Genomic DNA, 18,106 nt, shown 5'->3' with positions numbered 1-18,106 from the left:
ATAATAATAGTAATAGTAATAGTAATAATAGTAATATACAATAATAATAAATAACATCCTAATATGCTGATGGGGCAGTCTATGCTGGGGGTGGCTAACAGGCTATAGCAAAAATCCCTACCCCTGTCTCCTGCTGTCTTGGTTTTTAGTCTTTGTTTTATTTATTTTTTTCCTAATTCTAATAATTTTGCAATGGGTGATATATAAATTTAATAAATAATAAAATAAATACTGAAGAAATAAAAATATGGGAATATTTCTATCCATGTAAATCCCAAACAATGGGCGAACCATTCTGTTGACACCTCAATGAATCCATATGTTTTTTGATAAATTCCTATTTTCTAGAAGTGCAGACTACTCTGTCTCCTGCTGGCAAAATTGTGAGGAATCTATAAAGCTTTTTCAGATAAAACATTTGTATCTTCTGATGTAAATCCTTATTGTCTACCCCATTATAAATTTATCACTCCAAACTTTCCTTAATAAAATATATCCTAAGTTTTGTCTTCATCACACTATGCAGCTTTTTATACTTGGGTAATAGTAGCTCAGCAAGCTTATTTTGTTATTACATCTTTTGGTCTGTTCCTTTAACTGTTGCCAAATTAGATTTGAGCCACGTGTTTAGCATGTGTATTATACAGGAAGACTTTATGCCATGCAAAAAAAGCTCCCCTCTAGCTTTGTGGGTGTCATTTTCATCCCTAGTTTAATTGTTTTTTTCTTCCTTGCCTGCCACTTTACTGTCTTATCTTTTTTTTTAAAAAAAATGAAAAAAAACTGTCCGTTTGAGAAAAATGTACAATTCTACATTCTTAACATTGCTTTACTATGGATTTGTTACATTGTACAAGAGAGAGAGATAACCAATAGAATGTAACTTTATAGTATAATAATATTAATGTATTTAATAAGTAACATTTTTATTTAATTGCATCTTTAGTATTTATTTTAGTCCCACTTTTATTATTTTTGTAAATAACTCAAGGCAACAAACATCACTAATGCTCCTTCTTCCTTCTATTTTCCCCATAACAACAACCTTGTGAGGAGAGTTGGACTGAGAGAGAGAGAGAGAGTGACTGGCCCAGCTTCATAGAGAAAGAGCAATAATTATTCTGTCAAAATAAGATATGTAACATAATTAAATTAGGTTTTAGATTAAATTAAGCAAATTAATCAAACTTCTATTATTTCATTAAAAGTCCACTAACTATTTAATTCTACCTTTTTACCCATTGCTATGCTTAGCTTTTAGAGTATCATTATAAATCATTACATATAGGTCTTCCTTGACTTAACGACCACAACTAAGCCTGCAGTTTAGTCATAAGTTAATGCATGACTGGACTTGATTTAAAGACCATTTTTACGAAAGTTACTAAGGAATCACGTGATCATAAGTCAGAATGCAACTTTTCCAATGCACGTTTTTTCCTGGAAAATGGCAAAATAATAATAATGATAAATCACAAAATACAGTCACATGACTCTGGGTGACTTGAACTGGTTATAAATGCAAGCCAGTTGCCAAATGGCTGAAATGCAATCTCATGACTGTGAGGCTGGTGTGGCAGTCAAAACTTCAAGGATGGGTCTTAAGTAACTTTTTAAAAATCTGACATAACTTCAAACGGTTAAATGACAGGTCAGAAGTTGAGGACTATATGCATTTGAGGGGAAAATAAGTTATTTTGATTTATTTGGAAGGTCTCTTCTGATACCAAGCTGTATTAATTGCCTGGCTTAATTTTTCTGCATGAAAAGATTTCCTAAAACTGTTCGATTCAATACTATCTCCTAATATAAATATAAGCAACTGATATTCTGAAATTGTTATCTCACAAAGAATAAATTGTAAAATAGTTTTAATGTTGAGTCAATGCAATTCAGAGGATAGAGCTAATTGCAGGCATCAGTACATTTATTATGGATTCTAATATCCACATTACGTGTTACAGATAGTGGCCCCAAGAAAAAAACCAACACTTGTGCAAATTGCTTAGATCAGTACTTTTGCCATACCTGTACATTTAACTCCTATAGCAAGAGCATTATGACTTCAAAATGGTCTTAGTTATTTATGTCCTCCTATCTTTTATAAATGATTTCCCCAAATTTTCCCACTGGAATATGTCCTGGTTTGTCATTAGTCCACAAAATCATATGGTGCAATGGGGCAGGAAGATTGCTGACAAGCTAAATTAGGGTTTTATTTTGGTGTTTTTTTTTGCATAGAATACACATTTGTATTTGAACAATGTTTAGTTTTAATAACTAAATTCCACGCAGCATGTTCTAGGGCTATTCAACAATTGCAGTTTTGTGGTTAGTATCCAGCTGAGATGTTTGTTGAACCAGACATTCTCCATCTTTGATGCTTGTTAAATTGTTATCTCGTTTCTTAGCAAGGTATTACCTAACGGAAGTGCTTTGCAGTTGCAGAAAATTATAGTTAGCATTACTCATGCTTGATTACATTCGTAAATCGACTTATAGTAGTTTTCCTATTGGTAATGCATTTTTAAAAAGTATTTAAAAATTAGTAATTTTTCATACAAGTAGTACTAGCAGTCTTGCTAATATTGTAGTGTGTGTAGTCCTCACTTACTGACCACAATTGTGACTGGCAACTCATTTGCTAAGCAATGCTTAGTCATAAAGTGAAAGATCATGTTATCATGTCTGACTTACGATATCAGTACTGGCTGTGGTCATGAAAATATCACCCACAGTCATTAGGAACAATGTTATGTGACCACAACCTGTGACTTCCTACCAGTTTCCTCATTGACTGCTGGCTGTGAAGGCCTCAAATGGTGATTATGTGATCTCAGAATGATGTGACCATGATAAATGTGTGCTGGTTGCCAAGCACCCAAATTGCAGTTATGGGATTGTTGGGACGGTGCAGTGGCCGCAAATTCAAGGACTAGTGGTCAATCTCCTTTTTTAATATTGTCATAACTTGAACAAGCAGTCGGTAAGCAAGGACTACCTGTTTTTTTTTGCAGCATTGCTTAATTGATGATTCAGGAAATGAAGTTATAAAAGGTCTATAGTAAAATCATTCTTTAGTTCAGGTACTCAGGGGAGAATCAAGGGCATTGAGAACCTTGTAGACTTTTAGTTCAGTGAAGTCTTTTGCTAAAAGTGATTTCAAGTAGCAAGTGCCAATAAAAATGCAGCAAAATAAGATTTTTTATGAAGGAGCACAAAGAACAACCTGATATCTGCCAAAATACAATTAAAAAAACCTCAAGAGGCAGGCTTCCTCAACCTCGCCCCAAAACCCAGTTACAATTAAATATGATGAATATTTACAAACGGTTGGATTTCTGTCGGAAAGAAAAAAAACAGTGTGCAAGGGCAGAGGGGGAACTCAGAGTTGAGTAAGAATGTAACTACTGGTTCCTAATTGGCGGGAACCCTTAATAGAAGAATCCCTGCATCAGTTGAGAATAAATTATAACATGTTGTTGAACATCTGATTTGACACTTCTTAAATTTGATATATTAGTATGGTGTTCAACAACTATTCCAAAACAAAAATAAAAGCTAAAATCCAGGAGAAAATAGAAAATAACCTGGTAGAAAAGTATCAATTGCAGCTAAGTTTACCACATGCATGGAAGGCAGCCTCAGTACAGATGGTGAGGCCAATGAATTCTAAGAGCGAAATATTAAATGTATTTTGCCATGTAGTAATGGATAAAAGAGAAATGAGTCTTACACACAATAATTTGGAAGAAGTCTCCCATGAACGTAATTTTGAACTGCCATAGATAGTGACTATTTTATTTACATGGACATGGAAACAGGAATGAGGAGAATCAACAGCAGAAAACTAAAAGTCAAAATGAGGCTGAGAGGACATATGGAGACTAACAGCTATATTCAGGATAATCCACAGATGAGATTAAATAAGAGTCAAGATGGCAACCATGACTATCCAATCAAAGTCTTGTCCTTTTCTAATGTGTGTTCAGTGTAATATGCACATACAAAAGGGGGCAAGACTTTAATCATACAGACTGAGCTTCCACAGACACCTCTGACTATAATAAGTGACAGGTTTTAAAATTCTTCCCTCAGCAATGCACATCTTTTCCTTCTCCTTCAAAAGGCCTAGATAAATAATTATTATAAAATTATATTTACTCATTTTTAAACACCACATGTTTTAAGCAAATTGGGAATTCTCTGTCTTTCTCTGTCAGTCTGTATCTTTGTGGAATACGGTAATTTACCCAATTTTTCTCATGCCTCTTTATTAGCTGGTGCCTTTCTACAGATGCTCCATAGCCAGGACATAATAGTTGCATCCAAAGTGGCAAATTGAAAAGTTTTACATTTTATAAAATTCCTGCTTTGAAACAATTAATTGTATTGTTCTGATATAAATTGCTATAAAAACTGCAGTGATTTGTCCTATGCCTGGATAGCAATACAAGTGCCTTCCTTGTACCAATTCTATAGTGAGTGAAGTAACCCATACTTTGCTCCCTGCACCAGCTGCAGATTGAATCTGAATTTTCTTTGGTCTCGCAATAATAAATAAAGCACTTTAATAGTACTTGTCATGCTAACCACCCTTTTATTTTATGATTTGCTGTTTCCAGGGCACAGACAGAAGCTTGATGACTCTAAACCTAGTTTGTTCTCTGAGCGTCTCAGTGATTTAGGGCGCATTCCTCATTCCAGTATGAGAGTAGGGGTCCCGACTCAGAGCCCACGGCCCCCCTTGAACTCTGCACCAAGCCCTTTTAATCCACAAGGACAGAGTCAGATTACAGGTAAGAGACAGAGCCATGGGCTTGTATGGACCATGGTAATCAATGATTGTAGGTCTTCTGTTGCTTCAAACTGGAGAAGGATGTTGCCAAATAAAAGCATAAACAAATGTAAATTACCTGGGTTTAGCTTTTATTTTTGTAGTATTGATTACTGGGACCTTTTAGATTATTCTTTCTGATTAGAATTCAAAATTAAAAGGCCTTACAATAAAAACTGAAAAAAATGTTCATCCTTGGGATCACTTTCATGTATTGATAAAATATGTTTGACTATTCCAGTGGGTTATATTTATTTAGGATAACTTGCATAGCATAGTAATTTCCCTCAAATATTACCTTAACACATGTATCCAAAGTACAATGCCAAGAATCACTTTGGACAAGTAAGATAGGTATCATATAAATTTAATAAATAAATAAAATTATTCCAATATCAAATTATAAACCATAATTATGAATCAGCCAGCACTTAAAGTTACAGACATTTCTTCAGTTTGCTAGCCAAAATGGATTTCATTGTGTAAAATACTATGTACGGAGAAGTAAGGAAATTCTAAAAAAAAAGATGGTTCATTAAAAAAAAAGAAATAAACTTAATAAATAGTTATTTAAAATTCACATGCACATAAATGACAATTTTCACTGTCTTCCATTTAATTATAAGCAGCTTATTGAATAGAGCCAAACTAGATTGTCTACACTGCACAGCTAACTTATGAAATATAAGTTTTAGAACTTTAGAAAAATTTCCCTTTTTTGTAACTTGCATCTGTTTGCAGATCTAGTCAATTGAAGTTCTGAAAACATACTTTCTTTGAAGACGTTTGAAGGCTGTCTGGACCCCAGGCAATCAATTTTCACTGTAGTCTATTCCTATATTACTTATTTGTAGGGCACTCATTTATAGTGTCGGGTGGAATTTGCATGTTTGGTTTTCCCAACATTATTCTCCTACAACTACCTCATGGCATTCTGTAGTGAGCACATAAATTTTAACTAGAGTTGCCATAACCTGGATACCTCATTTTTTAAAATATGTGTCTGTGTTTGGGTGTATTTATGTAGAGAGATAGAGATGATAGATCTCCACCAGATGTAGAGAGATAAGAGATGATAGATCTCCACCAGATTTTGATCATCAAAGAATTCTAAGCCTTTGTGTCACTGATTCCTTGAATTCTAATTAGAATTAAAAATTAAAAATGATGTAGCCCTTGCAGGTTTACAGTGTGATCTGTAAGTGTGTACCCAACATCCTTGGGGCATTTTTAAATCATAAACCTGATTCTTTCAGGAGATCACCTCCCCATTTACAACAGATTGAAGTCCTTCTAGAATCTGTATGTCTCTGGACTCAACATACTCCAGTATCATCTAGAATAAATTTCAGTTTAACCAGCTTCAAGAGTTGTTGTATTAAAAAGTTGCTTGCATTCAACTATTCCACGCCTGTTCTGTGCATTTCTTCCTTATTTAGGAATATAAGAGTTCTACTGGATGAGCCTAAAAATTCTTCTACTCCACTATTGTGCCTCACATAGTGACTAACCAGATGCAGGTATAGGAGAATAGTTATCCTCTTCCACTTTTGCGTCTTAGAAACTGGCGTTTAAACAGTGTGCTTCAAAAGGTAGTTTACAGTCATCCAAACTGGTGATCAGTGAGAGACCAGTTCTCCATATATTCATCAGCCCCCTTATAAAGCACTAAATTGCTGTTCCTCACCCCATTTCATGCCATTGGTCCACAGTACAGCGTGGTTTTGAGGAAAGAAGTATATCCTTTTATATCCTTTCCATCTAATCACAGAGGATATTTCTGAAGTTTAATAGGGAGAAAGGAAGAAAAATTTCTCTCTGTCCCTATTTTCTGTTACTATATTCATATCCTTCTAGCAAGTCTTCCCTTACCTATCTTCACTTAAAACTTTAAAAAAAACAACCCAGTTTTCCAGGAAAGCTACTCTAGATCCTTAGCTGCTTTAGCAGTCCTTTTTCTTCACGTTTTCCAGCAATTTCCATCCTAAGGACTCCAGACATGGAATGCACCATTGTAGCAGAGTCACAAACTAGGCGAACGTATCATGGAGCTTTTCATCTTTAAGATTCCCTTCCTGACAAGTTAATTACCAGTTTTTATCCTACTAATGTATGTGTGAAGTTTGAGTTTTTAAAATTCATATACTTTATTTTCCACTTGCTTACATTAAATAATACATAATTTGCAGCTTACCACTGACCATCTTTACCGTGCTATTGATTATTTACAATTTTGGCCATTGATATACTGTAAATCATTTTTTAAGGAATCGCTCCAATGTTGATCAGAGATGAACCCCACTTTTACATATCACTTCAAGGTGAAAATTGCTCATTAATTCTTATACTTGTTTTCCTATCTTGTAGCCAACTCATAAACCATGACAACACATATCTCCAGAGATTTTGATGAGGGATTCTGTAAAAGGTTTTATGAATTATTTAAATGCTGAAAGGTGCAAATTTTAGTATCCTAGTCTAAATACCTGCACATACTTAGCTATGAATACAGTACATAGTTTATTCTTAGTAGGTTTTATTCTTACTAGGCTTGTTTGTTTCTTTGTTTGTTTGGTTGGTTGATTGTTAACAACACTATATTAAAAATGAGAACAAGTTTCTTGACTTCAAGTGGTGATTGTTTCATATCATGAAGTTAATGTCTTACAGGTTTTGCAGTGTAATATATGCAATATATATATATAGTAGAAAATCTCCTGCTAGGCTGTGGTTAGCAGCATGCTACATTTTATTCTAGATCAACAGCAGTACATTAAAATCTTATAAACAATAGCTGTTTATATGAATGGTATTAAAAAAGTAACCCTAGGAATTATCAGTTCAGGCTAGCTGAACAGTAGCAGTAAATAAATCCCATCCAAATGAGACGACAGAGGTCATGCTACTTGGCAAAAGAGAGCAATTTGTACTGTAAAGAATTCTTATTCTCTGTTGAAATACTCATTGGCTTTCTGGGATAGTGGTGATTTTTGCTATGCTCCAAAGTTTGTATTTTAGTTCTGACTGTGTTTTTTGTGACACAGACTATTCTAAAATGTTCGGTGCTGAAAGCTCAGTGGAAGGGGCAATCAGAAAGGAAGAACCTGAGCAGACTGAACACAATGCACTGTTAGGTACTGAATGCGATTTACTTGTAGAAAATAAAATAAATACTTCACTTTATCACTTTATTTATTTATTTATTTATTTATTTATTTATTTATTTATTTATTTATTTATTTAATTACATTTATATACCGCCCTTTCCCGGAGGACTCAGGGCGGTTTACAGGGTAATTAAAAACCAAAAATACAAAAGTTAAGACCAAGTTTAAAAAGATTAAATTTATCCCTGTATAAATAAAACCCCAATTAAAATAAATTAATCCTCAGCCTGGGCCAGAGAGCTCGAAGAGCCAGGTCTTCAGGCCCCGGCCGAATGAATGGAGGTCGGGGGCAGTCCTCAGCTCCACTGCCAGCTGGTTCCAAAGGGCAGGCGCCCCCACTGAGAAGGCCCTATCCCTGGGTGTTACCCGCCGGCAATCTCTTACCGGTGGCACCCTGAGAAGACCCTCCCTGTGGGAGCGCACTGGACGAAGGGAACTTGATGCCGGCAGCAGGTGTTCCCTCAGATATCCCGGACCCAAGCCATGTAGGGCTTTATAGGTCATCACCAGCACCTTGAATTTCACCCGGAGGGCAACCGGAAGCCAATGCAGCTCGCGGAGTAGAGGTGTTACGTGGGAGTATCGGGAGACCCCCATCACAACTCGCGCGGCCGCATTCTGCACCAGTTGAAGCCTCCGAGTGGTCCTCAAGGGCAGCCCCATGTAGAGAGCGTTGCAGTAGTCCAAACGTGAGGTCACGAGCGCATGAGTGAATGTGCGTAGGGCATCTCAGTCCAGATAGGGTCGCAACTGGCGCACCAGGCGAACCTGGGCAAAAGCCCCCCTGGTCACGGCTCCTATATGGTCTTCAAAATTGAGTCGTGAATCCAGGAGGATGCCCAAGTTGCGAGCCCTATACTATTATAGTATAATAGAAGTACTACTTTCAATAAAATTATCTGCAGTCAGCTTAAAATATTCTTCCCCACCCAGGATAGTTTTGTACTTCTCTGTCATGAGAGTGCCAAACTACCAAAATCAAACCTTTTTTATCTTTATAATACGTTCTCAACTGTTTAGCTTTGTAGAAGGGTGGGAGGACCCCCTTTCTTACTAGTATAGGGATGGTTCCATGCAATTTTTAAAGGTAGTACAGTGCTCATGCATGATATAAATGGAAAACATGTAGTGAAACAATGGTTTACAACCATTTTCTAAAGATCTGGAGTTCCCTGTGAAGGTCACCCTAAGGCAGGACTAGAACTCTGGATCTCCCAAGCTTCTAAACTGACATTAAAGTTTTACAATTGACCCTGAAACCTGGCATCTTACGAATGAAAGCTAGATGTGTACAAGATATCTTAACACTTGGAATAAGGCCGACTGAAAACAAAGAGACTTATTTCTATGTATATTACTGCTAAAATGATGATGCATGTTATTACACATATATCTGCATATTTATATTTGACATACCTTCAAAACCTGAATGCAGCCCAGCAGAGAATTATTGTGGCTTGAAAAATGCCTGACAAATCCCAAATTTTTGCATTCTCAGACAGGAAGCAAAACCAAGAGGCTTTTTCAAAATCCTAGTAGTCAACCAATCACAGCTAGTGAATCACGGGTTGATCTTGTTATGAAATGCATTGTTGGCATGTTAGGAAAACTTGTCATTGATTCATTATAAGTATAAGCATAGATACTATTTAATCTCAAGTGAAACTGCATATTCTTATCAGAGAAATAAATGCTGATTTAAATATTGCATTTAATTTTCTTTTTTTAGGATTTATATATTATGTTCTCTGAGATTACTGTATACATTTTATATTCTCTCCTTTGTGCCTTTGTACTTCTCCCATATACTCTTTAGTGGGTGCTGACTGTCTTTCTTGCATACGTGTATGTGTGCATGCATACAATTTATTTATATCTGCTGATTTAAATCTAAGGCATATTAAGGAAATGCAAACATGCAGCATGTACATAAATTACCAGATTTAACTGAAGACATAAATTATCATTCAGATACAAAACACTCAATAAGCAGATATTTTTTCTTAAGAAAACATAGATCCAAATAAAATTTAGAACATATATAAAATATGTGTTTGCTGCATTCCCACCCCAATAACTGCTATATTTGTAAAGTTCGTACAATATATTTAAACAGATAATTTTTGCAATATTTTAGAATCTGTTTTTAAACTGATACTTTTCTAAAATATAATTGTAAATTATTGAGATAGGAGGAAGTTAAACATTCAATACTGTAAAATTTTGGTCAGTGGAAATGATGCTATCTCCATGAAGAAGTTGTAGATAGTATAATTGAATGTTTATTTTCATTGTGGTAATAATCTGGTTGTATTAACTTTTTCAGTTAGGATTAGAATAAGTTTGGGTTTTGTTTTTTGGAGATGATCTTTAAGTTAGCTTTTAGCAAAGTCTGCTGATGGATTTGTTTTCTCTTCTCAGTCTCCTTGAGGTGGAAGTTGTGCTTATTATCAATTCAAATTGTTTCATGGTCTTAGAAGTCCATTTTCAAAATGTAATCATAAGTAATCACATTATGCTGGTTTCAAGAATAGTGTCATGCAAATGTACCTCAGCAATGCATACTCTTTATTGTCTTTCTGTGGTATCTCTTATTTCCTAATAGCATATTTACACTGAATACTTAGCTGGTCAACCAGCACATGGAAAATATGCAGATTAGAAAAATATGTCAGTTGTGCATATAATAATTTTATATTTTAGAAAAATGTCTGAGAGAAATAGTATATGAACAAACATAATTGTGAATCAAATAAGTAGGTTTAGGTGTGATTATGAGCTTGTAATATGAGTTTGTCAAAAGTAGCATATACTATAAATGTATACTTGCTGTTGGACGATTCTATTAATAGATATAATTATTTTTAGAATATACACAGGATCTTCATGCTGCTTAGTTAATACCCAGAGTAGAAAGAATAAAAATAAGGACATCAAATCTATTAAGGATGCATTTTTGAACAGTCAAAATGTATGAGTACTTAAGAGACTTGGTATCTATCATATTCAGTATTGGTGATTGTAAATTGCTAAATAGCTGTGTGACTTGTATGCTAAGTAAACCACTGCTCTATTTTGCTGACCTAGGAAAAAATGGTTAACACTGTCAGCTAGGTACGGTAGGTTCCTGTTCAAAAAGGTACTTTTCCTATGGATAGCTATGACACTCCCTCTGCTGTCCAATCTAGATCTTAGTTTTGTAGATTAAGTAAGCTCCTTCCCCCAGTTCTGCCTGGGGGAATTTTTTGGCCAATCCTATCATTTTTTACTTCTTTTCCAAAGCTAACTTCTTAATGGGTTTTAACATTTTGTATTTATGTATTATAGTCAGTAACTGGCCTTTCCTGCTGCAAGAGATGCTTCTTATAACTTTTTAGATGAATGGCTAGAGAAGGAAGTGGGAAAGATTGCACCACGCTATGGCCTTTGGAAAAGTAACAAAACTTTATGGCAATGCTTTACAATGGAAATACATTTCAGTTTGTTAACTATTTGCCATTGTAACATTGGCAACAAATATTTGGGGTTCAGTAAAACCTGGTCTTATTTCTTTAAGTTTAGTGGTCTACCAGTGAGGTTTTTTTATAAAGAAATAATCTTTGTAAATTATGGTTTTGTTATGTTAACTTTCCGTAGGAAATATAGGAAGCCTCCTTTTAATATCACCACTTAGTTCATGGGTGGCATGTTTTCCTTGCTGAATTTTGCAATACAATGCACTTTAGATCTGCTTCTGATTGAATATATTTTTATAATACATCTTGGTATTTTTATTTGTGTTTTTGTATATTGGGCCTGTCTGTACCTCCTCATTTCATTAAGGCATTATTTTTAGCTATGGACAGGGAGATTTTATGTTCTTTCAGGCAAATTGTTTGACTTTAGGTTGATATGAAGCCTTTTACATGTCAATCTATTTCCTTCCTTCCTTCCTTCCTTCCTTCCTTCCTTCCTTCCTTCCTTCCTTCCTTCCTTCCATCCATCCATATGTTTCTCTTTTAAAAGATTACTGAAGCTAGTAGCTGAAACCTGCAGCTAGTATTTTTTTTAAAGAAATGTGGCTAATACACCTGAAAATGACCATGACGTGGTTTATGGATGATAGTTCTCAGCAATATATGTGAATTGCCCTTAAGGGACGTTCCCATCTAGCTGTCATGGACCATGGCTTTACCACTGGTCTTTCTGGCAAGGTTTTGATTGTGTTCTTAGTGACTGGCAATGCCCACTAGAGTAGCTGATTTGTGAGATTTTCCATAATATGTTCTCAACATATCTAGTGCTTTCCCTGGGTACCTTTTAATCTCTGCATTCCCAGACCTTACTCTAAATGACTTGGAGTAGAGGAGGCACTTTCATCTTACTCCTACAGAAGGGCAAGTATTAGTAACCACTTTGAAATAGCTTCACAAAATCATCTTTTTTTAACAAATATGAGTTAGTGATTCGCTCAACTTATTTCTTCCCTTTTGCCAATCTTTTAGAGTGAAGGCATGTCATAGGCAGGTGGATGGGTGAGAGATCTATTGTTATGCTTCATTTGCATCTGTCTACCACCAAACAAATTATATCTTAAAGCAAACCCAGGGTCTTTCTTATTAAAAGGTTTTGGGATTCCCTGTATATTATCGGCAAGTTGTCCTGCAGCAAGTTGGCTGGGGCGAGTCAGCCGGGGTGAATTATCCTAGAGCCCCAGAAAATGACTCCTAAAAAAGTCATTCAGGGTTTAAGCAATGCGCAGGGTTTATAATAGATATTATGTAATAAAAGTCTCACTTACAATGTGCAGTTTTTCTGTTAATTAACTGAAAGAGAGAGATGTAGATGATGTGGATTTGTCCATTTGTATTTCATTCTAATATGAATATTGTTTGTTTTAATTCTAAAGAGTTGTATGTGATCTGGAGTCTTTGCATGCAAAAGGTAGTTTCATTTTTACTTGGCATAATATTCCAGAAAGCATAACCATATTTCATTGTTCACCACAGACTAAAAAAAATAGCTTTCTTTGATATTGACATGTGTTTAAAACAATAGGTTACATTTCACAAAATGAGGATGGGATTATCATTTTGCTCACATTTTTTTAATAGGCTGGGAAGCACAATTCAGTGTAAGAAACAGCTAAATGCTATGTGCAGGACGGGGAGTAAGAGTTTTACATTAAGAAACTGAGATAAGAATCATGAAATCTGTGGTTTGACTTGAAACTATTCCTTCTCCCTAATTTCAGGAGACGTCAGGAGATGTTTATCACAGCAATGCCTAGATTTCCGAAGCAAATGCTTTTGCTTTTTCCTAGACCTCGGTTGCTATCACTGCCCCTCTTCCTTCTTCTGAATCACTCATACATAATTATTTCTATGATTCCGTCTAAATATGCACCTTGGTTGCTGAAAGCATTTGTTTCTTGTCTTACCTGTTGTAGCTTGTATCATTGTTTTCTTTCTAAGATCTTTTAAATGTTTAAATATATACTTAAAACCTCTGCCATCTTTTTTCATAATTGGTTTTTGTACCTTACCCTCTTCTCTGCTTTAATGCAGATAGTTAAATACAAATACCATAAGCATCTAATGTGGTTTTTCTTGAAAAGGTGCATGTAATTTATACATACACACACACACACACACACACACACACACACACACACACACACACACACACGTAAATGTTGTCAAGCTTAGGTCCAGCTAAAAGCTTATCTGTGGAGCTGCAGGAGCTCCAAAACAATTGTTTAGCTGGACCTAAGCTTGGCAACATTTACTGGTATCTTGATTTAGAAAAGTTTTGGATTTTAAGCTCTTGTCTGTCTATGTTAGTTTAGTTGTTATTAGCATTTGTATGCTACCTACTCTGCTGGAATTTGAATGTAAAAGAAAAAAAATCAGATTGCACTTTCTTTAGATATCTACTCTAACCTATTGCTAATAATCAGTTTGCTTTTATTAAGCAAAACTTTTCTCAGCCAAATTCTTTCTGAAATCTTTTATAATGTGCTAAGTAGTGAATTATAGTATTGATATATTTTACTATATTTAATTAGCAGCTACTTAGCATTGAAATAAAGTTAGGACATTCATCCCTAAAATTGCAAACAAAATAAAAATTTTGCATTTAGGAAGCACCTAAAGTGTAATAAGTACAATAAAGTTATCCATCCATCCATCCATCCACCTTTTATCTAAAATTCTTCAAGCAAATCATGTTTGAATAGTGGAAGGGGAAAAGCTGAATCTACAAGATGTTAGAGAGGGAGAGAAAATATTTTTCTTGTGATTATATAAATTTCCTGAATAATAGAAAAATTTTCTTCTGCCAGCTAATTTATTATACATGGGTCTCTATGTTACCTACGGCAACACCTGCGGCCGGCGTCAACTTCCCTCCGTCCAGTGCGCTCCCACAGAGAGGGCCTCCTCAGGGTGCCGCCGATCAAAGAATGCCGATTGGTGGCCCCCAGGGAGAGAGCGTTCTCTGTGGGCGCGCCAGACCTTTGGAACCGCTTACCGGTCGAGCTCCGGATGGCCCCCGACCTTCGCTCCTTCCGGCGCGATCTCAAAACCTTCTTTTTCGAACAAGCTGGCCTGGTCTGACGGGATGGGGTTGGGTTTTTATAAATAGTTTTAATTTTAATATGTATTAATTATTATGGGCATAATGGTTTAATCACTTTTTAATTTTTGTATTCTGTTTTTTATTACCGTATGTATTGCCCTGTTCACTGCCCTGAGTCCTTCGGGAGAAGGGCGGTATACAAATTAAATTATTAAATTAAATTAAATTTGCAAAACAGTGGTAAAATTACATTAACATACAGTTATTCTATAAATAGAAATGCTCCAGAAAAGATAATGGTTTGTTGCTCAAATATCCCCCCAGAAGAGTCAGAAAGCAATTTCTCTTGCATGGATGAACAAGTTCTTGTTTTCAGTCCTGCATTGCTTAATACTGTTAACAGGGAACTTCTTTTCCAGCTTATTTTTCCAGTCAGGAAATGAAAGTTGATTCAGATCAAAATATTATTTGATTCAGATCAAAATATTCTGTGAAGTGGGATTGAAAAGCAAAGTAACTTGTCAGAAACCAACAAGCAATATATCATTTTTAATATAAATTGACAAGTAATTGTGCTGCCTTCCTGATGTGTATAATCCTGTGCAAATACTAAAAGAATTTACAGGACTTTCTCACTGTATTATTTTCACACGACAAACATAGCACTTGGATAAAAGTTTCCAAACATGGTTTCTAGCATCTTTTGATAAGTTCAGAAAAGGCTTCAGTCTCAAACTACCAAGTTACATGGTTATAGCCTAGATCAGTGATTCTTAAATTATTTGACCCAATTATTCCTTTTCCGAGCCTCAGATAATGTAATACCCCTCCCCAACATATTCTTGTTTTACACAAGTGTCTGTCCCCAACTACATTCTCAAATTACAAGCAAGCAAATACAAATTGCTCTATTACCCCAGGATATATCCAAGTTTAAGAACCATTGGATCTAGATGGATCAAATGTTCCTATTGGATAAATTAATTTCCTATCTTATTTTCTGCCTATTCCTAAAACTGGCATTTCTCTTTTGAAATTAGTTTAAATTCCCATCCCTTCCAAACCACATACATACAGAAGGAAATAGGAAATATGACATCTTCACTAACAGATTGTAAAATTAGTAGCAGGGGATTTAATAAGGAGAGGGACAATGACCAAGCAACAATGGCTAGAATCTTTGAATCAGAGAGTTGGAACAGCCCTCAAACACCTGATAGTTGGCCAATTTCTGCTCTGAATCCATCCAGTAAAGGAGAGCCCACCAGCTCTCTCTAGGTATTGGTTCCACTGTCACATTGCTCCTATAATTAGGTAGTTCTTTCAGTCAGATCTGATTTTCTGTAGCTTACATCCCTCATTCTGTGGTTTACATTCTGGGGTGATAGAGAGGAGGTCTTGTCCTTGCAAAGTTATATATAAATGTCTAGTATAACAGGAGTTTTATTTAAATGTTCTTCATATAATCACATTTTCAATGGAAAGTTATTTCATTCTCCAGCAGTAGGAAAGCCTGTCAAGGAATCTTCAAAAATGTAAGTTAGTGGAGAGAAAGAGAGTACACACACTTGGTTGGATTAGGAACAGTGTAAATTATATTAAACTGTTACTAGTTCTAGTTTTGAAAAATACTTTTTTAATATATTATCTTGCCCCGTGACAAGTTTGTGTCATAAGGCAAACTGAAAATTGTTCACCAAGTGTCTATTAGAAATACAGTCATTATTGTAGAATGGTATTCATTATGCTGTTGGGTTCCTCAGAATTTTCTTTAGGGTACTATTTTGATAATTCCTGGTATGTATGTTTATTTATGTGTGTGTGTGTCTGAGTGTTTGTGTGTATGTGTTCCACTTTGGCTTCTGTTTATCTCCAACATCTAGGATTCCAATATCTGTTTCACAAGTAATAAATTATTTCAGATAAAGCTTGGAATAATAAAAGTCTAAAGAGCTGAAAAATATAACCATAGTTCTGAAATGAAATCCACGATTCTGTAGCCCCTTCTCATTTTAGATTTATTTCTGTTGTGCCTCTTCCATTTCCCATATCCTTGAAGATTCTTAATATCAGAGTTCCTAACTTCTGGACCTTCATCACTGACAATGGTTTTTACATCAGCTATTAAATCTCCTTTATCCCTTCACCAGATTCTAATCTGGAAGTTAATCTTCCTTTTGGAAAGCATTTGATCAGTCTTGTATTGGACATATCTTTCAGCTGCAGTCCTCAAAAGCCACACTGAAATCAAACTGGGCTTCATTTTACATGAATGCTTCTTAGTTTCAGGTTTCAGGAGTCAGCCTGATGTTGTCAGTTCTGAATAGTAAAAAGGGAAGAAAAAGACCCAGTGCCTGCAGTTCTTCCCACATGTTCCCATCTTACATATCATGCTTAGACTTTCTGTCTCCACCAACTGTTCCTGTCTGCCTTTCATTTTAAATTATTTTCTCTTTTGTTTTGTTTTTAGACCCCAGACAAGCACAGTCATCCCCTCCATGGTCCTATGACCAGTCTTACCCATCATATTTGAGCCAGATGACTTCACCATCCATTCATTCCACAACTCCCTTGTCCTCCACACGAGGTACAGGGCTTCCTGCCATCACCGATGTGCCCAGACGGCTCTCAGGTAAAAACTGTGTATGAATTAAACTAGTTATCTCAGAGGGAAGCTAGGAGAACCAAGAACAGCTTAGTACCTGTGTACTTAGTAGATATCATATTTATTTTTAGGTGCATATTACTAAAAAGAGTTGGGGTAACCTCTTCACTTTGCAGTGGTTTGAATCCTTGAAGTCTCGGGATCTTGTTGCTTTACTATGCTCTGTTCCATGCTATTTTTAAAAGCAGGAATACTTTACCTCATTTGTATAAACAGCTCCTCCTCATCTCCCTCCCTCCCTCCCTTCCTTCCCTCCCTCCTTCCTAAGTTTGCCCACGGATTACTGTTGAAAATCTGCATAGCTGTAATACTTTGGTCACTTATTTATCTGCTGTTAATAGAGAAAATTGCTTTATCTTGTAGTCAAGATCCCTCTCAGAAGCTAGGAAACTACAGAATAAAATGCCATCTTGGAATAGGTTGAGTATAGTAGTAATGAAAAAGGAATGAAAATCTTCAACAGAAATAATGCTGAGCACCAGTAATACTAAGACTAAACAGATGATCACTTGTTAAAATTTTTTATGTTCTCTTGGAAAATAATCTTTTTGTTATATCGCAACCCAGCCTTCCATTGACATCCCCTGTATTTTGTTATTCGTGACCTGCTTGCCTGAAGTATGATTTATGAATAACCCATAAAAATTCCATATGATCTACTTTCCTCATCTTTCTGTCAAGTTGGCAAGATACAGTTTTTATCATTCCGTGCACCTGTTTGACTCTCAGCCAGGTGAATGTCTATAGAATATATCTATAGTATCATTGACAGGCTGAACTACAGCCAGGAGACATACAGGATTTGATTTGTCTGCTTTCTTTCTTTTCTTTTATCTTAGGGATGGGAATTTGTTATATTTCAAAAGAAAGAGCTATAAG

The 18,106-nt window shown here is 35.6% G+C and overlaps 1 protein-coding gene across 2 annotated transcripts in view; it reads left to right on the top strand.

The window, feature by feature from the left end:
• Nucleotides 1-18,106, top strand: part of RUNX2 (RUNX family transcription factor 2) — a 181,713-nt gene that overhangs the window by 52,329 nt on the left and 111,278 nt on the right. For both annotated transcript variants that reach the window (XM_081322925.1, XM_081322926.1), the window contains exons 4-5: nucleotides 4,626-4,799; nucleotides 17,033-17,194. In XM_081322925.1, the coding sequence (XP_081179051.1) occupies nucleotides 4,626-4,799; nucleotides 17,033-17,194 (336 nt within the window). The remainder of the gene's footprint in view (nucleotides 1-4,625; nucleotides 4,800-17,032; nucleotides 17,195-18,106) is intronic.

The sequence above is a fragment of the Vipera berus genome (assembly GCF_964194415.1).
Source record: "Vipera berus genome assembly, chromosome: 1".
In the NCBI taxonomy this organism is placed as follows: Eukaryota; Metazoa; Chordata; class Lepidosauria; order Squamata; family Viperidae; genus Vipera; species Vipera berus.
The sequence above is the reverse complement of the archived record's forward strand: the minus strand, read 5'-3'. Positions and strand labels throughout refer to the sequence as shown.